Here is a 23962-nt window from a genome sequence, read left to right as displayed (position 1 = left end):
TTTAAATAAAAGTTGAAGACAATGACACGCTAGACAAATGACATGTATTTAAAGTGTCTAGAGAGAAAAAAAAAGCTATGGCTGAATGTGAACTGGGGGAATATACTTTTCAATTTGCCAAAAGTTATGGGATAGCAGCATGCAAATTGATCACGAAGTGCTACTAAAGGGTTGGAGTAAGGACGCTCACACCTGTGTAGATTGTGAATGAGGTTAAACATTGGCCAGCATGCTCATGGCAAGGTGATGTTAGCACCATTATTTAGTGTCGCCAACTTTGATCCACAGTGCTGAGTTTGTACCCGGAATACGTTGTAGAAGGCATTATCGCCCATAGTGGGCAGCACAGTGAACGGTAATGATCGTGACTGGCGGTATCTGGCTAGAATTGTCCATGCAAACAGACAAAATGTGATGATTTCATTTAGACGCAAGGGCATTAGTGAGATCAAGATGTTAAGAAACTCATCTAAACCAAATCAAAAACATTGGAGACATTGGAGTCCCATGCCCTACAGTAGCTCTTAGAAGAGCTAGAGTGGTGTTTTTGTTTTAATATGTAGTATAAAGCTCTTCCAGAAACCTAGCAGCAGCAGTAAAACTTACTGATGTAAAAAAAAGGCAAGCTCTTGCTCCACTTGCAGTGTCTGCAAACATTTGGACATATAGTGTAAAAGCACACAGACACCAACCTGATCAAACTTGGCAGAGCCGATGTGGTCAAAGTGAAACAGAGGGTTGAAAGGGCGAGCTGGAGCGCTCTGTGAACTGCCCGCCGAGAGGAACTGAACTGAAGGATGTCCCTCAGGAGAACATGAGCCGAGGTCTTCAGGAGAGGCCAGATCAGATCTTAACAAAGCCTACAGACACAGAGAGAGAGAAAGAGAGAGAGAGAGGGTAAAAAGTGATAGAAATGAAGAGGAGAGAGAGAGAGAGAGAGAGAGAGAGAGAGAGAGAGAGAGAGAGAGAAAGAGAGAAAGAGAGAGTGTTGGAGAGAGAAACCGATAATGAAACAGAGAATAGAGAATTAAGTAGAAATGTTACAAAGAGAGAGAGAGAGAGAGAGAGAGAGAGAGAGAGAGATAAAGGAGTGTTGGAGAGAGAATTATATAGAATTGTTACAGAGAGAGAGAAAGGTAGAATGACAGAAAGAAGCAAATGTTAGAAAATAATAATGCAAAAAATAATTACAAAGAAAAAAATAGATAAAATTACCAAAAATATTAAAAAGGGGGAAAGATTTATGATTTTCAAAAAAAGGTAATGGAGATTTATATAACAAATAAAGAGATAGACAAATATAGAGATGGAGAGAGATGCACCAGGAGAATGGCGGAAAAACATAATGAAAGACAACAATACAGAGAATTATGTAGAAATAAAAGAGACAAGAAGGTGGTGAAAAAAACAGGGAAGGATTTAGAGACAAAAAGAAAAATGAAGAGAAAGTGGACGAGAGAAAAAAAGAAGGATAGAGAGAACAATAGCAAAAGGGAGAAGAAAAGAGAAAAAGAACAGAGAACAGCAGAATGCAAAATAAATGAGTGAGACAGTAAGAGTAAGAGAAAGAGAGAGATAAAAGGAAGATTGGTGAAGACAGAAAAAAAAGAAAAAAGATCAAGAGAATTTTTTTGAAAAAGAAAAGGAGAGAAAGGGAGTGTGGTGGAGAAAGAAAAAGAAAGACAGAAATATATAGATAAGAGAGAGGGATGGATATTGATGGAGATAAAGAAAGATAAAGAAAGAACTATACAGACCATTATAGAGGAAGGAAATGGAAAGAAAAGGCAGAAAAGTGCTGAAGTAATAAAGAAACAAGGGATAAGAATTTAAAGAAAAAAGAAAGATCGTGATAGAGAAAATTATATAAAAAAAGTAAGAGACATTGGGCACACATTTTGAGAGAGAAAAGAGAGAAAAAGGAAGAGTGGTAGGAAAAAAAGAAAGCGAGAAAATTAAATATAAAAAGAGAATGTGAGAAAGGGAGTGTAGTGAAGAAAGAAACAGAAAAGAAAGTATGAGGGAGAGAGAGAGATAGAAAGGCAAAGAACAATAAGGTAGGAATTTAAAGATGATCATGATAGAGAGAAAGATAGTAGGCAGACAAAGTGAGAAAGAATAGAGAACTGATAGAGAACAATGGCGCAGGGAGAATAATAAAAGTGAATGAGAAAAAGAGAGAAAGAAATAGAAAATAGCACTAGGGAGAATGACACAGAAAGAATGAATGAGAGAGAGACAGAAATAAAAATAAATCTCCTCTCTAAAAAAAGATCAGCAGCTGTGAAGTTTGGAAGGTGGGAAGGACAAAGATATGAGAGCTGAGGCAAACCTGGATAAGTCTAGACGTCCATTATTAGACGACATTTGAAAACTACCCATTAAAGAGTGAAATTAAACAGGAATCTCTACAGGCCTATTCAACACACCAGTGGACAAATGAGTACATCTGTACAATTATTACATATCCAATTTTGGACATAATGGCCATTTCTTTTCTCTCTATTCCCTAAGTAATTGGCCTGACAATGGTAGAAATTAATCAGTCTATCTAGAATGGAAACAGGACATTTGAAGAGGACAGAGATATGTATAGATGTGACACAAAGAAGCACGTCACTCAAGAAGTAAACTCGAAATAAAACTTTAACACAAACCCTGCTTCCCTACTCACACAGATTTACCGCTCACCCAGACACAGCCAGGAGACACACCGGGACCCTGTGCTGTTCCTAAACTCAGGGAGACTAAAAATCCCTCAGAATCACCTTCCTCACTTCACCGTAACACGTAATCTACATGACATATGTAGAGTGCTTTAAGAGATTTAGTATTCTCAGAGGTGTCTGATTGGCTTCTATAAATGAACGTCTTTCCTGTGCTGTACTAATTGAGCCACACAGGAAAGACGCTCATTTATGGAACACAATTTCCTGGAACACCAGTAGTAATTTACAAGCTCTTTTCATTAATAATATGATGCCAAATAATTTTCAATGAGGGTAATTAAGAATGAGAGTGCCGGGCACTGCCTGTGTATTGTCCCTGTCATAACAAAACCTGATATAGTGACTACAAGGAATAGCTATGAAGTAATGAATTATAAAAATCAATTACGAAAAGACTTAATGTCATTTTTAAATGAAATGTAATATATACACTGATATGCCAAATTTGTTGCCATGTCCCTTGGATAATAAGGCTGAACTGGGATGTGAGATATGCATGTGGGGCCTCCTGCACTAAATGTATCATGTAGGATGAATCGTTTACAAATACAAATGCTGTATTTTTATTTATAAAAAAAAAAAAACTGAAAGTTTAAAGCAGTGTCATGATTAGACAGGGGCGTAGCAGCAACGTGGTTGATTAGCTGAGGTTGAGCCACTTTTTACTGAAAGCTAAGATTAAGGATAAGATAACTTATGTGTGCCATCAGCTGCCAGAGCCCTGAGAGAGTACAATTGGTCTTGCTCTCTCTGGGTGAGTAGATGACGCTCTTTCCCCTCATCACTCCTAGGGTAATGTGGATTAGCACAAGTCGTCTATAAATGTATAAATGTATCAGAACCAAGTCGCTGCACTTTGGCATCACATGTGATGGGGAATGTATAGAGCTAACTAGCAGCTGAATGCTTGGACAATTTGTCTAGCTAAATTTGGAGAAAATTGGGAAAATAATCTGGGGAAAAAAGCTAGTTTACGTGTAGCCATGTAGTGAAACATGATAACAACTTTTATTCAATAGCCCACCTCCGTTTTCCCCTAGCATTCTGAAATACACAGAGCTTGTAGCTGATGCTCCCAACAGACTTATACTACAACAATACTAGGGATAGGGGCATAGCTTTGTCAATGCAAAGAAATCTCTGTTTTTACGCCATTAACAAGGTGCCTTTGGAATTCTACCAATGAACTTTGGAGCTACTTTGAGCTGTTAATGGAGTAAATATAGTAATTTTTTGTATGCCCTTATCGGTAGCATTCTAAAGCCTGTTGGGAGCATCGGCTAAATTTTTCAGAAAGCTGGGGGCAAACAGAAGAGGTTTGTACCCTTTGCCAAGCTATGTATATTACACTACACCCCAAGTCCATTTCACACCAAATTTCTCCTTTAATAAAGGACAAACTTGCAACCTTAGCAACATATATAATGTTATAACCAGCAAACACTTGGTGCAGTCAGCTGCAGGTTCAACTAATCAGCTTCTACCCTTCTTCAGACACACTTTAGAGTATTTGAGGTTCCAGGCCTAGTCAATTATTTGACTCCTGTGCTTGTACAGAAGCTGTGTGTGCAGAGCTAAGTCCTCTACTGCAGGCCCTTCAGTTTGCCCGGGGCGCTCAGCCATCCTAATTGCTTGGTGAAAAACGGCGCGGGCCCACCTCATTGAGTTGGACGGTGTGATGGATCTGGCGCAGGTTCTGGATGCCACCTGCTTCCTGGCACAGCGTCAGCAGCGCCGACCACATTTTCTGCTCAGCCGGCTCCGAGGGTCCACCTCTCTCCTGCACCAGACCACTCTCGACTCGTTCAAACACACTGATCGAGGAAAAAGCAGAGAAAAAGGAAGAACACGTATCAGTGCTCTCTACTTCTACAGTATGAGGAATATGCTCAGACAAATAGCTATCAGATGGGGATTGCAAGGGCAATTTAACAGTGTAACCAAGGCTGAAATGTTTGCATGTTTCCTGCGACAAAAAGCACATTTTTTCACATCTTTTACTGTGACACTTCTTTTTTTTTTTGGAAACATCTAGTAAAAAGGCTGCTACACAAGATAAAGGGTTAGATTTACCCATTAACCTTAGCGTATAATGTTACTGTAACTTTCAGCTTCCATTAAGCGTCTTAGAATATAATAAGCTAAAATTAAATATAAACATTTAATAATAATAACTTAATATAAAAAGAGGTAAACACAAACTAGAGGAAAAAAGATTAGCAGGTAAGCATCATCAACCTCAAGGTCACACAGCTTTCACCATCTCACAAGTGTTTCAGTTCATGTCAAACTAAAGAAAGGGACTCTTTTCTTGTGACACAGCTGTTTGCAGTATTGTTTTGTTCCCTTTCCCTTTATTATAAAAAGTTTAATTAAGACATTAATGCAGAGAAAAATGGAGGCTGATAATGTGGGAAAGGCTAGCTATAATACATAGCAAATGAATAACAGATTACTAAATAAACCGCAAGGTTTAATGCTAAGTGTCGCACTTCAGCCCAAGTATATCTCATTTTCTAACTTTCTAGGTCCTTCTTGTTCCTGTCTTGCCTTTCTGTCTGTCATTTCCCTAGCCTATCTCATGTTTTCCTTTGTTCTCGCTGTGTTCCCGGTTTTGTTGTAGTTTTTAGCTTTGGTTTGTTTGTTTGATTACTGGTTTGTTATAGTTTATTGTTTGTTTGTTAGTTAGACTTGTGTTTTTATTAGTTTATTAGTATCAGCTGAAGATTTGATGGATGGATGGATCTGTACCTACTGTCTGTGGTAGGTCAGCAGATGAGGATGATATAAGTTCTGTGTCTTCAAATAATCAAATATTTTTTTCATTTTATTTGTTTGTTAAGCATGAATTAACGTGTTCGTGTTTTGCCTTTTAGCACAAGCTAACGCTAAGCTCTGGTAAATGCTCAGAATACATTTTTAGCTTATTTGCATAAAAGTGACAGAGGCCTTAAATGGCTCATTCTGAAAGGTGCTGAACTGAAACTCGCAAAAATAGAGCTGGTGAGATCTACTGATTTTGTGCATCATGAACTTTATAAACTTATGTTTTGTATAGCTCATAGATCTATTTTTGTGTAACATTTGTGTAAAATTTGATAATCAGTCCAATTTAAAACATTACAAAAATAGTCAAAGTAAGCTTGCTAGCTAACTTGCGTGGCTATGGGTTAGCAGGTTAGCTCCATAAACCCAGAGGTCTAATGTTAGATTTCAGATGCATGTAAGTGTCTCAGTGTGTGTCAAGCTATAAAAATGGACATCTTCCTCCTGGCACACCTGCTGTCATTGTTTTTTTTTTTTTTTGTTTCCCTTCTCCATCTTTTTTTTTTTTTTTTTTTTTTGCAATCAGGCAGAGACATGGCGGGTGGCGGGGCTGTCATGCGGCCGTTAGCGGTGGTGACATTGAGGGGAGCTTGCACGGGCCCTGAGCAGGCCGGGGCGCTGAGCGTTGGTGTCAGCACCTGGGCCCCGTGTATCCTTCCCTGTCCATCAGTGTGCAGGTGAAGCAAATGATTGGATCCAGTCAGCGGCTTGATTAATGAGAGGTGCGGCGGATCCGGGACAAGCTATCAATCACGTCATTAGGGCCAATGTGCCCTGAAAGAGGCAGAACACCCCCCTCCGCCGGCGCAATCCACTGCATTCATCTTCATCTGTGTATGCATGCCGTCAAGCCCTGCCAGGGTCACCATGATGGAGAGCAATCATCTTCTCCTCTACAAATTACTTTGCAAAGACAAGAGACTACAGAGGTGTGTGTGTGTACGTGAGTGTGTGTGTGTGTGTGTGTGTGCATGTGTGTGTGTGTGTGTGTGTGTGTGTGTGTGTGTGTGTGTGTGTGTGTGTGTGTGTGTGTTGAAAAGAAGAAAAAAAAAAAGGGGGAGGATTTTTAGGGACCCCACTCCCTGCCGCTGAACTGTACGCTGATTGTTTACAACACAAGCAGTGCTGGAAAGTGAAGGTTATTTTAATGAATAGTAATGGATCTTCTGACTGACTCAGACAGGTGATACATAATCACTCTTTGCTTTTTCCTTTTTTTTTAAACCCCCCCAATCATCCACCCTTTTGCCCTCTCTCTCTTTTTTTTTATTCTTTCCTGTCATTTACCGAACAACATTTCCTGGAACACTAGCAGTGATTTACATTATTTTCCCCTTCATATCTGCTATGACGTTAAATCATTCCCAATAATAGTAATTAGGAAATTGCTTGGGCATTGCTCATTATACACTGAACAAAGTTGCCCCACGCCCAAAGCAAGGGGGCTGGTGACATCACTTTTCCAAAATAAAATAAATAAATAAATAAATCAAGACTGGGCTCTTCTCCGAAACGATGATGAACAGGGGTCACCGTTCCCGATCAACACAACATGAAATTCAAATAAGACCCAAGTGCAATCTTCCTGGATGTACAACCACTCATTGATTAAATGACTGAACTTCAGATGTGGGTGCAAAAGTCACGATCCCAAGTCTGGGAAATGGAATTAAACATGAACATGTGGTGAATGCATTTGAGTGTGTTGTCGAAATTAAACCCCTCGATTTTCAAACTGCTGAACTTACAATCGTGGAAAGCCATCCATTTACTCTGACTGAGAAGAAAGTAGTACTAATAATGCAGAGTGGTCAGTTCCATTAAACCAGCAAAAAAAAATAGGTTCTTGAACGATCCTTTGACTACAGCAAAGAACCATTAGTATAAAGGTTGCTAATAAACTTTTTGAATAAAGGTTGCTAATTGCTTTTGAGTTATATCTTTAAAAAAAAAATAAGATTCCTAAAGTGTTCTTACTATGTTTCCAAAAAAAAAAAATCAAAATTGTCCTTTCTTGACAATCTTAAAAATAAACGATTCTAAGGGATTTATGGTTGGAATTACGTTTGCTGTTTTTCCTCAAAATCTTAAAAATATAGGTTTCTAATACTTCTTATTCTTATACTCTTTAAAGTAAAGGTTCATAAATATATTAATTATTATAAAAATATGGGTTCCCAAATGCTTCTTTTTCTCCTAATGTGTCTATGAATTATGGTTTCTATAAACAGATTTTGTTACTCTTTAAATAAGGATTTTTAGGTGGATCTTGATGTACACTCTTAAAATAAAGTATTTTAAACAGTCAGTGCCTTGCAAACTAAACAATAATTTTATAAAAGTGTGCTTTCCTCACAATCTTACAAAATAAAGGATCTTAAATAATTTTTGTTTTTTTTACTTTAAAGAAACTTTGAACTTTTTTAAATGGTTCTTGCCCTAAATTCCTCAAAAATCTAATTTATTAAATGGTTAATTTCTCTCAATCCTAAAAGTAAACATTCCACAAGGGCTTTGCCTTGCAACATAAAAGTTCCTAAATGGTTCTTGGTTCTTTACACCCTTAAAATAAAAGTATTTTAACAGTTCTTATATTTCTACATAAAAAGAAAGTTATTTCAGGGTTCTCAGCCTATACTCATGAATAAAGGTTCCTATATCACGAAAAAAAGTTTATTAAGATTCCTAAACATATGCTTTCATACTTAAGTATTTCTAAATGATCTTGCAATTTAAATATTACAATTACAATTGTTTAAATTGTTTTGCATATTACATTTGAAAATTCACCTCAATAATTATTCTAATGAAGAATAAATAATCTAAATAAATTATTTGTACTCTCTTACCAATAAAAGTTCTTAAATGGTCATTGGCTTTGTCAAACAGTCTTTTGATTGTTGGATAACCCTTAGTTGATATGTGGGTGTTTTTAAACCATAAAAAATATATTTAAAAAATGAAAATATGAAAAAGAGTTCTTAAAGGACAAGCATACGGTAAGGTTCGCTTTTGATACCTTCAGCACTCACCTCTCGCTACAAAGCTTGCGTGTTTTCTGTAGCTGTGCTGAGCTCCACTTTGGCCTCTTCTCCTCCAGGCCCTGCAGAACCTTATGGACGGTGGGTTTGGGAATGCCCTTCTGCTGAGCCAGACTGACCTGCAGGCACTCGGACAGCAAGGCGAGCCGCTCTTTGTCCCCTCGTTCCAGAGGCTGAACAGATACAAGCTCTAGAGTCTCTCCGTCCTCCAGACCCTGACACAGACAGCCCAGCAGGGTCCATACCAGCAGGCCTGTGGGCCTCAGCTGCCTGGAATGCTGGGAAAGATGCTTTTCAGCCATGCAGAAGAGGAAGCGGATGGGCAGAGGAAGAGAGGCCACAGCTGAGGGGAGGTGTGTAAAGATGAAGGACAGACCCTGGATGGCCAGAGTGATGTTGTCTGTAGATATGGGGAAAAGAAAGGTTTGCAGCATCATTATGACCTATTATAACCTAAAGGGTTTAACATACAGATTAGGACTACATCTGGATTGAATATTGGTCCTGAATTGGCAGCTAATTGGTGTTATAATTAAGCAGATCAATGGAACCAATAAACTCACTGAAGCAAGTGTTGGCAGCTACATGCCAGTAGTTTATGCTTCATATCTGAGAATCAGAGTAACCTACGGATATTATACACATTTTATAGCAAATAGATAGCAAGGGGGAGGGGCTAAAGCTCATCTTTCATTTAAGAAACACCAAGAAAAGATGGGCTGCTCACTTCTCTTAAGGCACCTTATGCGACACTAGTAAGGAAAATGGGTGTTGCCATGTTTTCCTTCTAATTTTATGTGGTGAGACCTGTACAGCTAAGCTAAGTTAAGTAAACAAAACTGTAAATCATAAAAAAAAATCCTTTTAAAGTCAAAAGAACAATGGATGTTAATCTACACAGATTTCTCTCCTTTACTCACTATTTTTGTGAGTAAAGCACTTCCATTTATTTACAGTGAGCTTAGATTTCCAGATTTTTACTAAGGCTGGGTGCAGCAGCATTAGCATTAGCAGCTAACCACTAGCATAGCCGGACAGTGCTACACTGAGGAACCCTGAGTGTTGCAGTAAGCCACAGTGATTTTTGCTAGCGATTTGTCTCATATAGCTTGTTTTAACACAGTTTTAACACGCAGACTAAGTTCAATATACTCACCTCCAAATGGTAAAAGAGCACATAGTGCAGTTAGCGGCTAATGCTAATGCTGCTCCAGCAGTGCTGCTCGGGGTAAGTAGCAGCCTTCCGGCAGACAATAATCATCTCTGAACGGTAAAAGACCTAGCGCTTAGCATGTCTTGCAGCTAATGCTAATGCTGCTCCAGCAATGCCAGTTGGGCTAAAAGATAGATTACTTTGCACAGTACTTGTTGGTGTATTGAGATATGTCATTTTCCATTTTTTTCAAAAATAAAAGGGTGTTCTGTAACCCTGTACAGTGTATTTTTTATTCACAGTGAATGTATTCTTAAGCAATAACATAAGATGTTGCATCATGATGATTTTTGGCCTATTTTTGATACACATAATAGACAAAAAAACATTACTATAATACTAATACTACAATCCACTGTGCAGTCAGCCCTGCAGGCATCCTAATAAATCTTTCTAAATTGTGATAATTAATGTAGGTCACTCACTCTTGCTGGTGTGTTTGTTCTTGGCTTCATTGGATGCGTAGTTCCATTCTTTGGGGATTTTGGTCAGTACACTCTCTGGAAGCTCTAGTCTGATCAGTGTGCCAGGAAGGTCCTCACACGCCTGCATCATGCTCACCAAGTGGCCAATCAAGCTGTTGATGGGTTTGGATATGACAGCTCGGATAGATCTGAACAAGGCAGGAGCTTCTTTGGCTGTATCTGCCAACAGAAAACGTCCATTTGTTAGTTCCACAGAAAATATATATATATATATATTTTGCACGTAATTTGTGGATTTGTGTCGATCCGATACTCTGATCCGGTATTCGTCTGACCACTAGATTGAAGATCACTGGCCAAGAAAAAAAACAAGAAATGCAAGTATTGAGACCCCCTATACCAATAATTTGTAGATCCATCTTTCTTTGCAATTTTAGCTTCAAGTCTTTTGGAGTATGTCTCTGTTAGCTTTTTAAATCTAGAGATTAAGAATTTTGCTCAGATGACTTTGGTCTCATCTGACCACAGCACCTTTTTTTGCACATGTTAGCTGTGTCCCCTACATGGCTTGTGGCATACAGCTCTTCGTATGTCTTCTTTCAACAATGCTTTCTCTTCTTTCCACTCTATTAACACCATTACCACCAGATTTGTGGAGTGCACAACTTATAGTCGTCCTGTGGAACGATTCTCCCACCTGATTTCTGCAGCTCCTCCAGAGTGACCATGGGCCATACGGCGGCATATCTGACCAGTACCCTCCTTGCTCAATCTGTCAGTTTGGGTGGACAGCCGTGTCTTCGTAGGTTTGCAGTTGTAGAATACTTTTAACATTTTTTTGATGATGGGTTGAACAGTGCTCATTGGGATGCACTTAAAGCATGGAATATGTTTTTATAACCTAACCCTGTTTTAAATGTCTCCACAACTTGTTGTTCCTTGGTCTTCATGATGATGTTCACTGGTGCTCTCTAACAAATGACTGAGGCCTTTTCAGAGCAGGTGTATTTATAGTATTAATTGAGACAAAATTACACACAGCTTGGCTCTATTAACTAATTAAGTAATTTCTGAAGTCAATTGATTTACTTATTTTTGAAAATCATGTATAATTTTAATTCCACTTCCAATTCTAACAATTAAAATCTCAATAAAATAAATTTAAGCTGGTGGTTGTAAGGTGACAAATAATATAAGGCATATGAGTAGATTTTCAAGGCACTGTATATAACTATAGCAGTGCCATGTTAATGGTAATAAGATGGCTATGTTAAGCACAGTGCATTCAGACAAAATGTATTTTTAAGGGTATAGTTTAAGAGAGGGAAAAATGTACGGGATTAATTTTAGTATTAGCATATGTATACTCAAGACTGCATGAGTAAAAAATGTTGTGCCACCCCGATTCATTTGTTTTATTTGACACCAATTTGTGATGTGTAATTTGTACTTTTAAACACAGCATAAATAAACACAATCAGTCATTTTCCATAAACGGTATCTTAACAAGTTAGATTAGATTTTACAGTGTCCCTCACTAATGAGCATATATGGGAATCATCATATGGTTGTCCTAATAAACAGCAGTAGAGACACATTCCTTTATCCTGATCTGCAAGTCAGATCTGCTTAGACATCAAACTCTGATCTTCTCGAGACGTCAGAATACACTGAGATACATTAAGATGCCGCGCTAAATCAACAGAGACTCAAAGCTAAGCCAATAACCTCGCTGGCATTTCCGACAAGTCCAATTATTTCACTTACTAAATGGCACCCGGATAAATCCTGGCGCTAAACAAAGCTCATCATACATGCCTTTATTCCAGCGCTCGGTTTCATTGGTCCTCTTGAAGTGGGCCCGACCAGCAATTAAGCCAATTACGCCTGCAGGAACTTTCAGTTAGGAGAGAAAAGCAGTACACGCTTACATCATGCACTCCTTCTCGCTCTCCTCTCGTACCCCCCCTCTCATTTGTCTAATTTATGCAACAATAATTACCCCTCGCATGTAATAAAAACACAAAAACGAGTGCTCGGGCTCGGCAGGAGTCCGGATTAAACCCCCAAATCAAAGGCGGCTCTGAAAGCAAAGTGTCAGGCCGTAATTGCAGTCTCTGTGTCGGTATGCTAAATCAACGTGCTAACCATTACCGCAACAGGAAATATTCATGTAGCAGCTTTTATAGAAAGGGAGCAAAAAAAAAAAAAAAAAAAAGAGACGAAGCTAAAATGGAAATTAAAATAAATAAGCAATCAAAGGGACAGCTGAGGGTTTAATTACGGCTTTGATTCATGATCAGCCTCTTCGTGTCACGTGTGCCACGGACTAGCCTGCTGGTCAGACTCGATACTGAGGCAATTACAGGTCACAGTAGGGGGACGAGGCATAAGAAGTGTACGCCGAACCGCGAGGAGCCGGCGAGTGTAGCGGTGACCGTTTGAACCCTCCTTGATTGTGCTGAGCGGGAAAAAAAGCTGATGCCTTCACTGTACCTGCTAAACTGTAAAAGTGGTCCCATAGGTGTCTTCTGTCCAGGTAGCCCTCCAGCGCTAGAGCTAGAGCCCTGGGGACATTGTTTAAGGAGGACAGGATGGAGAAAATAGCTTCCACAAACTCAGCAGCAGCCTGCTGTGCCTCAAGGGACACCTCAGCTTCACTGTCCAGACACAGATCTGAAAATAAAGAGGCAGGAAATATATAAATATATATATACACATCAGTTGACATCATATTCTGCTGTTTCCTGTGGAGTTTAGGTGAGATGCTGTAGAGATGCTTGTGATAAAAAAAAATTATCTAAGCAGCTCCATAAAATACAACATAATACAGTGCACACTAGGTCCATAATTAAACAATGTATAAAAACTAGGATTTACTTAAAACATCAATATTAAGCATTTAAACCATAAAAAAAAGGAAAATACACCTTTAATATGCTGCTGATTGTTTTCACTCACATGTAATAGTGAGATAAACACAACTATCGCTGTTACTCCACTAACTGCCGTGTTTCATTTTGACCATGGATAATCTGTAAAAAACTAAAAATAAATAAATAAATAAATACACAAAGGAATTCAGGAAAAAAAAAATTGATCTCATATGGCTCTACCATTGAAAAGTCCTAACCCTGATGGCATAGTCCATTTAAAAATGCCTAATTACACAACTTAATGCCAAAAGTCATGGGACAGTAGTATGTAAATTGACCATGAAGTGTTACCTATGAGGATGGCACACAACTGTATTAAGTGATTGTTGATTGAGTGCTGGCCAGAATGGGAGGGGAATAAAGGAAATTATTAGAGATGAAGCGATGCCTGATAGTGGATGACAGATAAATGGGATACTCAATGGGACATGGCAAAAGTCGTATTAAAGCTAGGTTAAAATTTGAAACATTTAAAGTTGACAATTTTTTTAAAAATAAAAAGAAATTTAGAATAGGGTAAATAACTGAATATTTCAAAAAAAAAAATGTCCGTGAGATTAATTCTGAATCTTTAAATAATTACCTTTAATTCAATTCAGTCCATGCCCTATTTTGGATCTAAAAGGTTTTTCTCTGTGTTACAAAACACAATTGAATAAAAATAAAATTGATCTCATATGATCCCACCATGGTAAGAACCCTTAACCGAACAGCATAGTCCAATTCAATAGCTCAGCACCACAGTGCCACACTACAGCAAAATTCAAGGCCATCTAAACTGAACACACTGGAGCAGAGGTAACAAAAGGGTCCACTGGGATACAGGCAGCCATCTGACTTTTTGGATAAACATCCAGTGTGCAAGGACAGCAGACAAGAGGATCATGAATTTGACTAAATGTCCTTGTCCGAGTCCTGTCAGGCCTATAGGGCTGCAGACAGCAGCGGCGCGATGCTGCCTTTTGCTTTCTTGAGCCACTGTCAGTCTCCCTTGTAGGAGATGACAGGCATTTGAATAGGCGAGTGAATGAAATGCAGCACTCACTGAGCATCTCTGATGGAAAGCAGGGTGCTGTTTGCACTCCTTTGACAAATGTTGGGCCGTTCTGAAATGACAGGCCTAAATTACCTGCCACATTAAAGGATGCAGTTTGCTAATACCGCTCGGCTTAATAGGAGCTGGAAAGAACGGATGGCGATCGATTACGCCTTCCTTTTTCCAGGAGCGAAAGAAACAAAAGCATTTGACCTACGGTGACTTTATTAGTGTGTGTTTGTGCCCATAGCTGTCATGTTACAGGCCTTGAAGAACTCCTTGAACGGACGATGCGTGGGTTAATGCCTCAGCAGTACAGGGATGTAGAGGAACGCATTTCATAATACTTACCTTTACTTAGCTAGGACTTCCCAAACAACGCAATCAATCATGTTATTCTCATGGATGATACATACTGATAATTGTGCTTGCACCCAGGAATCACCCCTTGCTTAAAAACTTAAAAATAAATTATTTTACCATATTGAAAACCTCTGGAATTTAATCAAAAGGAAGATGGATGATCACAAGCCATCAAACCAAACTGAACTGCTTGATTTTTGTGCACCAGGACTGGCTTAAAGTTATCCAAAAGCAGTGTGTAAGACTGGTGGAGGAGAACATGCCAAGATGCATAAAAACTGTGATTAAGCTATTCCCCCAGATAATGATTTCTGAACTCTTAAACCTTTATGAATATGGACTTGTTTTCTTTGCAGTATTGGAGGTCTGAAAGCTCTGCTTCTTTTTTATTATTTCAGCCATTAATAAGCCAAAAAGTTATGATATAGCAGTAGGTAAAGTGATGACGAAATGTCACCTTAGGGGATGGCATGGAAACACTAACACCTGTATAAGTTGTGAGGTGTTTTCTCATGAGTGAGATCTTGTGAGTACTGGCCAGCATGCTCATGGCAAGGTGACGTACTTTTAGATAGAGCAAGGCCTGAGAGTGGGTGCCAGATGGATGGGAAAATCCAAGGGACATGGAAAAAGTCATATTAAAATTGAATTATTTGAAACATATAAAGTTTAAAAATTAGACAAAATAATGGAATTTAGTATAAGTTAAATAATTGTTGGATATTGCAATATTTCTGCCTTGTGCCCAATGATTCCCACAGCTTTCCTGACCGGAAAAAAAAAATATGGACTGACTAATTGATCCTTAAATCATTCCCTTTAAGTAAATAGGGAATTTTGTCCATGCTCTGTGTCCATGCTCACCCACCATTCAGGGACACCGTGACCCAGTCAAATACATCTAAAAGGGTTTTCTGCGTGTAAGAAGACCGGGCCACTGTGTTTCTTCTTAATTAGCCGGGACACAGCTGTAGCGTGTTGATTTACGGCTTTGTAATTCTCGCATCACGGAGCGGTGCGGAAGCAGCCGTCCTTACGGCCCAACCTGGTTATTAATGAGCTATCTATAATGTGAATTAATGTGCAAGCTCAAAACAGTCTTTAAAGGTTACACTTCTCCAAGTGGCGAGTGAAGAGAGGCAAATCTTTAAAGGTCATTCACTTTGCTCCCAACGCTAAGATGAGTGTTTATTACGGAGCACTATTGATTTAAAGGTGATGATGAGGGTGATGATGATGATGATGGTGATGGGTGTGTGTGTGTATACACATAAATTGGGCACTCTGAAGCTGAGAAAGGCCTGCTCAGTTTAAGACGTGTATTGAGTCATAACAATGATCTTAAATGGCTGTTTGTGGATTATTATGGGTAAGATTACAAGCTTTTAATGTTTAATGGTGTCCAGTGAATAATTAGATACACAGAGGAGAGCAAAAAGGGTCAATTATATTGTTTAGTTTTGTACTGAGGAGTGTTCATCTCTCATGATGAGGGAAAACTGTTTTTTTTGTATATTAAAAATAATCAAATTGTTATTGAGCTTCTGTATATGGACAAACACATTGCGTACCCACACATCTCTTGGGGCAGCTGTGGAGCTATATCTGCAAAAACAGCAAAAGCAAACCACCTGGCCTTTTTTCACCTCCTCGACCTGAGCTTCAGTACTTCAGACTAGCTGTTTACTCTCCACTCCAGCAAAAGGTGCTCCACATATGTATCCATTTCCCTTTATAAAGCTACAAGCCGTCTCTCAAATATTATTTTTTTTTTTTTATTGGTGAAGAAGGCGACGTTTATACACGTATCAATGTGAGCATGTGAGAAATTTCAGGGACAGATTTGTGAATGTTACATTTGTGAATGTGAACCGTTATATTTAGCAATATACAGCTCTGGGAAAAAAAAAAATAAGAGATCACTTAAAAATGATGAGTTTCTTTGATTTTACCAAATTGAAAACGTACAAATGTAATCAAGAGAAATATGGATGATCACAAGCCATCAGACCAAGCTGAACTGCTAGAATTTTCACACCAGGAGTGGCATAAATATATCCAAAAGCAGTGTGTAAGACTGGCGGAGGAAAACATGCCAAGATGCATGAAAACTGTGATTAAAAACCAGGGTTATTCCCCCAAATATTGATTTCTGAACTCTTAAAACTTTATGAATATGAGCTTTTTTTCTCTGCATTATTTGAGGTCTGAAAGCTCTGCTTATTTATTGTTATTTCAGCCATTTCTCTTTTTCTGCAAATACATGCTCTAAATTTGGGAATTTAGGAGAAATGTCAGCAGTTAATAGAATAAAACAACAATTTTCATTTTACTCGAACATGTACCTATAAAAAGCAAAATCAGAGAAACTGATTTAAAACTGAGGTGGTCTCTTAATTTTCTTTCAGAGCTGTATTTACAGTATTTTTTTTAACAATGTAAAAGCTTCTTTATAAATACAGTCAAAAGCAACACAGTTGCAGTTAATTATAGAGATATGTATGGCTCTTTAATGCATCTGAAGTGTGGAGTTAGACAGGCTTACGAGAACGAGAGAGCAGCAAACGCAGCAGTAAGCAGTCACTGTGCAGCGCGGCCTGCAGGACAAGCGCCGGACAGCAGCCAGGCCCCGAACCCATCAGCTTCAGCAGCCACAGAGCCGAGCCTTCGCCCGCCTCCTGCTCCCTGCAACCAAAGAGAAACAAAAACTAATCTGTTTAGCCATCACACAACAGGAATCCGCACTGGAGCGCACACACAGTCTTTCATCTCGTTACGCTCAACACAAAATGTACTGTAACTCTGCCCCAGGCTCCTCTTTAAATGTCAGTTCTTCAGTGATTCTGCCGGCTCATATCTAATATGTTTGCTCATTAAAGCTGCAAACGTGGGAGCGGGGATGACAGCGAGTTCTGGGGAGTGTGTTCAGCATTTGGAGGGATTCCAAACAAAAAAGAAGTTTTTTGGAAGGGAGCCACAGGCGTATTTTTCTTCCGCAGTAACTGTAAGTCTTTATGCAGCCGCGTAAACTCTCCAGATTAAAATTTACACCCGCCGCTGACGTGAGCTACAGTGACATCTCACGGGCTGCCTGCGTTTCGAGCGCTTTATTCGCTTCAATAATCTCTGAGCGCGAGTGAAAGTGAACACATTGCACATGTGATGCGGAGAGACGCAGCAGAGTCAGCTGTTGAAACGTAGAGCATGGTGCACCCTGCTGCCTGAGAGGAGGAAAAACTCAGTCCAGAACAGACAATTTATGATGTCATGTGGCTACAAATCCAACAAGCTCCTTTAAAAAGCCAGATAAATCAGAAAACCACACCACAGGGTTAGATTTCTCTTCTCTTGCTCCCTCCCTCTCTCTCTCTCTCTCTCTGGAGTTTCCTCAATTTCTTTCTCACAGATCTCAACACAGACAAACATGCGCATCTCCCTAAATAACAAATCTATGACATTCTCATATGTCTCTACATTCTTCTTGCTTTAATAATGGACATTTATCTACATTCTTATCGCTTTCTGTAATTGCTTTATTAAATAAAATTGTCACTGTCAAATCCCACCCACTAAGCAGAACTCCTCGATCATGTTTTTTTACTAGTGCTGCTAGTGTAAAGGTCAGCAAGTGCTTCTTTTAAGAGGAAGAGATGCCAGAGCACTGCACTAGTTTAAGCTGGGAATAAAGTAATGCCACTGGAATGTTGAGCACTAGGGTTAGAAATCACATGGCATCTCACAATACGATATTATCACAATGCGTTACCCATGATAATGAAGATATCATGATCCTGTGATTCTGCGACACTCAATACATTGTGAGACAATTCTCTACAATACTTCACAGCATCTATGTTACTAAAAAAGATGAAATGCTCCATACTTGATGCCAGATATTGATGCGATACAATGTGTTAAGATATACAATATGATACAATACAATATGATACAAAATACGAAAAGTTACAATACAATATGTTCGAAATGAGACAATATATCGTAATATCAATGTATTGGCCAACCCCTACTGAACACCCCTGTAGGAGGAAGTTGGCTGGCAATTTAGTTATGTCAGATAAAAGAAGCACTGACTAGCATTACACTGATGAGGAGAGTCATAGGGGGAATGATGGGATGAGATTGAGCAGCTATAGCATTACTAAGGTCAAAAAGCTCTTGATTTATCAATGATGGGGCAGACACTTAGACAGTAGCACCACCCAGCCATAAACCATAGATTATTTTTTTCTATTTCTATCCGCATTGCTCACTAATTTATCTCAGTCAATTAACTTTATAAACTTCTGGTCTTAACAAAAATGACTACAGATCGAGCATTCTGATCCTACTGATCCTTTTTCAGCTTAATCTGTCAATCACAGATGATAATTGAGGGTGGGGTGGAAGCTAATTAATGAACCTTTCCAGGCGATTTTGACAATATATCATTGCCAGGTCTTATATCATGTTCTGTTTCTTTTTTCCTAGATTTGCTAAAGGGTTGTACTCTGCTTTCTTCTCAAGCAACGTTAGTTTTACACATTCTTTACACAAGCCTTGCAATTGCATAGTACGGTACTATGTTGGTTTCAATGGGTTTCTGCAGCTGTGTGTGAGCAGTGTAATTTTATCTAGTGTTTGAACAGGGAATGGCAGTGTCCTGCGACTAACAAGACTCGTGCTGAGCTGTTATAATCCTTAACTTAAAAATAGGATCTGATTGGCTCTAAGGAATCGTGTAAATTAGAGACAAATCAGCCAATTGCATCATTTTTTGGTTGAGATCTATCTGATCTCGCTACATATCTGGTCTATTTCCGATCTATACAAATTACCACAGTATATTAAATATTAAACATGTAATAAATTATAATTTATTTTAGCAAAAAGACATCAAACAGGTGCACCCACACAATCAAAACATGCATTTTACAATAGGCGTGCATGGAAATTGTGATGTTTTGTGATGTTGTCTTCGGCCGCACTCCCGCTGCAAAATATGAGAGAGTCTTGAACAGGACAAGGTGCATATAAATCGACAAAGTAATAACAATAAACTCATTTCAGAGCTGTAAGGCCAGTGGGAGCAGGACTCAGGGAAGATTTGTGAGATCAGTACTTTCAGTGATATCGCATAGCGGCAGGGACGGGGAGGGGGGCGGCGGTTTGAGGAGGGTGATGTCACATGAACTTGACATTTGCCCCAGTTTCTCGGCCCTCCTACGGCTCAGGCTCAGCCTTTCACACCCCATGTGTAAAAGCTGCAGCGCACATCAGCATAAACAGCATGACCAACAGTGGCATCAGCATCTGGTCTGCATTAGCTCAGTGAAGCTCAGTGAGGGGAGGCGGTGGGGGACGGAGAGAGAGGGGGGGGGCATGACTTGTGTGTTTGACTGCGCTGAATATTTTAAGTCGCATTTTCGGTCCATTTCACGCCAGATGATTCACATTATTTTTGTCAAACTATTTTGTCAAGGTTACTGTTAATTCTCTGATTATATTTATATATAGAATTTTCAGTTTAATATAATTAGATCATGATAAAATGGCACTGAAGACCTCCTTTAATTGTTAAAACCCATGTACCTCAGTAGCTCCTGTGGGAAGAGGGTAGGGTTGATCACATTCAGCCAGAAAGGAGCTTGGCTGCTGCTTGGCTCTGCTGGAGTGCTGGTAATCCCCTCACTAAGCTCCTTCTGAAAGGTACTAGATAGAACAAAACAAAGCACCTGTAAAATTGTGCTATGACACAGTCAGTTATATAGACAAAACAAGCTACTGTACACATACACTTCATTGTCAAAAAAATACAAAATAAAACATATAACACACCAGCTTGAATCAAAGTAGGTTATAGCGCAGCCCCGGTCAGTCCCAGCTGGCCCGCATTGGACACGCATAAAGAACCTTACTGAGGCAACACAAACCTCAAGTTAAGCGTCTATAGCCGTAACTTTGTTTCTTTAAGTTTGTTTTGGGTGTTGATGGAGGGTATTTAGATATAGATAGATAGATAATGAAGTTTTGAGTTTATTAACTCCCTGTGTTTGTGTTCTGCACTACCGGGTCACGGTTGTCACCCCTACAGTACATTTTGTAAGGGCAAACACAATGTACGATATAACAATAATTAAAATGATTGAGCTCATGTCCATTTATTGAACGATAAGTCGAAAATTTAATTATTATGACAGGCCTAAGGGGAACAGAATGCACTGCACATACTGACTCTTTTACGCCATATATATCTTTTGTGCATCAGAATAGACCACACCCGAAATCATTTACACAATATTATTGTTTAACAGCAATCTGGGGTGGGTTATTTTTTTTTGTCAACAAGTTCACTGATGCCATGTCGAAAACCCAAAAGTCAGTGTCTCAGAAAATTAGAATATTTTATAACATCAATTTGCAGTGTAGTGTGGGCTGTGGGCCAAGTCCTGCTGGAAAATGAAAGGACTTTGGACTTAATATAACATGGTGGACCAACACCAGCAGATGACATGTCTCTCCAAACCATCACTGATTGAACTGATTGATAAAGTACACTTGGACTGTGTGTCTCTTATCTTCCTCCAGACTTTGGTCCCTTTTTAAAAAATAAAATTCAAAATGAACTGATGGTCAATGATAGTCTACTGATTTTTTTTTATAATCATCAAAAATAAAAGAAATAAAAGCTTAAAATAAATCACTGTGTAATACATCTTTATAATATATGAGTTTTAAATTTCGAACTGAATTACTGAAATATAGTGACTTTTCAATGATATTCTAATTTTTATTTAGTTGACCTAGGAGTTCTTCAATAACAGAGTTTCCTGCTCATGCTCTTTTGGACCTATCTATTTGCTGGAATAGAAAAGGGCCCAATACATCTGTGCATATGTTTTGACTATACTATACAGATTGTATAGTAAATAGAGGTTAGATTTAATCACACCTTCTCTACGAACAGTGCTTGACAGTAAATGTGTTTACAGTACCTGTGGATCAGCGGTAGAGGAGCAGTGAGGATGACACACACGTTCAGGAACTGATTACACAGGCTGTGAATGCAGGACACCCAGCTTCCTGAGGACAGACACGGCCTGACCAGCTCCTCCACACTACCACACACACTCCACATCAGTTCCTCCACACACAGCAGGATAGCTGTGATGTCCATTCTGAAACAGGAAAGAAGAGGATTTGATGGTCAATGAGCACATACTGTAACATACTGTAACTTCATATTCATAAAGTTTTAACTGCTGAGAAATCAGTATTTGGTGGGATAACGATGCATCTTGGCATGTTCTCCTCCACCAGTCTTACACACTGCTTTTGGATAACATTATATTATGTTTGATGGCTTGTGATCATCCATCTTCCTCTCGATTATATTCCAATTTGGTAAAATTAAAGAAACTTATTTTTATGTGGTCTCTTATTTTTTTCCAGAGCTGTATAAAACGATAAACCTAGTTATTTAAGGAGATCTATTTGCTAACTTTTTTTTTTTTCAGTTTATTTTAGTTCCCTGCTTATTTTTATTCTTCCTTTTGAAAGACTAGCTCAAACACATTAAAATATAAAAAAAACAGCTAATTAAAATGAAATAAACAGCTGTTACATAAGCAGTAAGCTAACAATGGTACATTTCGGATGTTGATCATCTGCTTTATTAAAATGTACACTGTAAATAATTCTGGTGAATTTACAATTTAAACCAAGACTTTCAGAGAAAAGACAAAAACACATATGCAAGAGTTTACAGTGTGCTACACAAAGTGTTAGCTAGGTTAACTAACTAGCTAAATACAAACATAAGCTGCCGAACTAGCATTAGCATTCCCACATTCAGCTAACAAACTGATTGCAAACTGCACCAAGCCCTGTTATCCCAAGATTCCCAATATTTTTGGCATTTCAGTGTACTGTATCTGTACAAGCTCTAAAACAAGGTGCACTTCATATTATGTCTACTTTGAATCCTCAATATACCATTTATTCATATAAATGATTTATGCGATATCACATACAGTATGCATAATGCTGGTCTGCACAAGCTCAGCATCAGGACCAGCAGAGGGTAAGACAAAACACCCACTTAGATCCTCTTATCAAATCTCCCTTTTCATCACCCCATCAACATTCTTTCCCTTCTTTCACAATATGCTTATTCAATATCATTTGTTGACCATATGGAGACAAAGAAAGAGAGAAGAAAAAGAGAAAAAAATTGAAATAAAGGAAATAAAATAGATGTAACAAAGATAAAAAGAAAATAGAATATTAGAAAGGGTGAAATACAGACAGAGAAATTCAACAGAGAGATCAACAGAGAGAAAGAGATGTCAGAAAGAGAAAGAGAGAAAGAGAGAGAAGGAATCTGAAAAGGCCCATCTGCTTGGCAGACTTTAAGCCGAGCCTGCACTCAGCAGCTTGTAACCGGGTGTCCTTGCAGCAAAACACACTGAAGAAAAAAAAAAAAAATGTAAACCAGTCTTTCCATTCATCCCCACCTTTCTCTCTCTCTCTCACTCTCACTCTCCTTCCCTACTTCCTCCCTTTCAGCCTCCGGGCGTTCTGCGCTTTCTCAGCGTTCACTAGCCAGAGCGTCTTTAACCACTTTAAGTATGTGCTAATGCAGCACACAAGGCCCCTGCAGTCAGGCCTTAGTAAGGTCCAGACCCGCTCCAGCCCAGCACCGTGGAGCATGACGGAGCAGGGGCCCGGAGCCAGGCGGCCAGGCTGGGGCCGCCCGCTAACAAAAGAGAGCCTGTTCCACTTCCACCAATCTGGAGCTCTGCGCCCGGCCCGGGGGCCAAGCACCAGCGCAATCACTAAAGCATTCAAAACTGTCTGCTAAGCCCTCTCGGACAGGCGGGCTAGTGTTTCGTGAGGTGCTGCAGATACGGGCCGAGATCACGGAGGCAGGTAGCGCTGACGACTGTTCACAGATACACTGTGGCTTCACCTCAGCTTTTACAGTATCAGCCTTCACCTCAGATTATAATCAAGCTTGATTGCAAAATACAGCTCTTAAAAAAATAAATAAATAAAGAGACCACTTTCCTGAATCAGTTTCTCTGATTTTGCTATTTATAGGTATATGTTTGAGTAAAATGAACATTGTTGTTTTATTCTGTAAACTACAGAAAACATTTCTCCCAAATTCCAAATAAAAATATTTTCACTAAGAGAAAATTTTAAACTATTTGCAGAAAATGAGAAATGGTTGAAAGAGGGGCAGAGCTTTCAGACCTCAAATAATGCAAAAGAAAAGAAGTTCATATTCATTAAGTTTTAAGAGTCCAGAAATCAATATTTAGTGGAATACCCCTGGTTTTTAATCACAGTTTTCATGCATCTTGGCATGTTCTCCTCCACCAGTCTTACACA

The 23962-nt window shown here is 39.0% G+C and overlaps 1 protein-coding gene across 4 annotated transcripts in view; it reads right to left on the bottom strand.

Annotated features, from left to right (window-relative positions):
- kiaa0825 (KIAA0825 ortholog) overlaps positions 1–23962 on the bottom strand; it is a 190063-nt gene that overhangs the window by 107406 nt on the left and 58695 nt on the right. For all 4 annotated transcript variants that reach the window (XM_049470828.1, XM_022667574.2, XM_049470829.1 and 1 more), the window contains exons 11-18: positions 21562–21744; positions 20159–20278; positions 17115–17254; positions 12731–12910; positions 10235–10453; positions 8588–8996; positions 4387–4543; positions 693–860 (exon numbers count right to left, since the gene is read on the bottom strand). In XM_049470828.1, the coding sequence (XP_049326785.1) occupies positions 693–860; positions 4387–4543; positions 8588–8996; positions 10235–10453; positions 12731–12910; positions 17115–17254; positions 20159–20278; positions 21562–21744 (1576 nt within the window). The remainder of the gene's footprint in view (positions 1–692; positions 861–4386; positions 4544–8587; positions 8997–10234; positions 10454–12730; positions 12911–17114; positions 17255–20158; positions 20279–21561; positions 21745–23962) is intronic.

The sequence above is a fragment of the Astyanax mexicanus genome, chromosome 22, assembly GCF_023375975.1.
Source record: "Astyanax mexicanus isolate ESR-SI-001 chromosome 22, AstMex3_surface, whole genome shotgun sequence".
Lineage (NCBI taxonomy): Eukaryota > Metazoa > Chordata > Actinopteri > Characiformes > Acestrorhamphidae > Astyanax > Astyanax mexicanus.
This window is presented reverse-complemented; position numbering and strand designations above follow the sequence as displayed.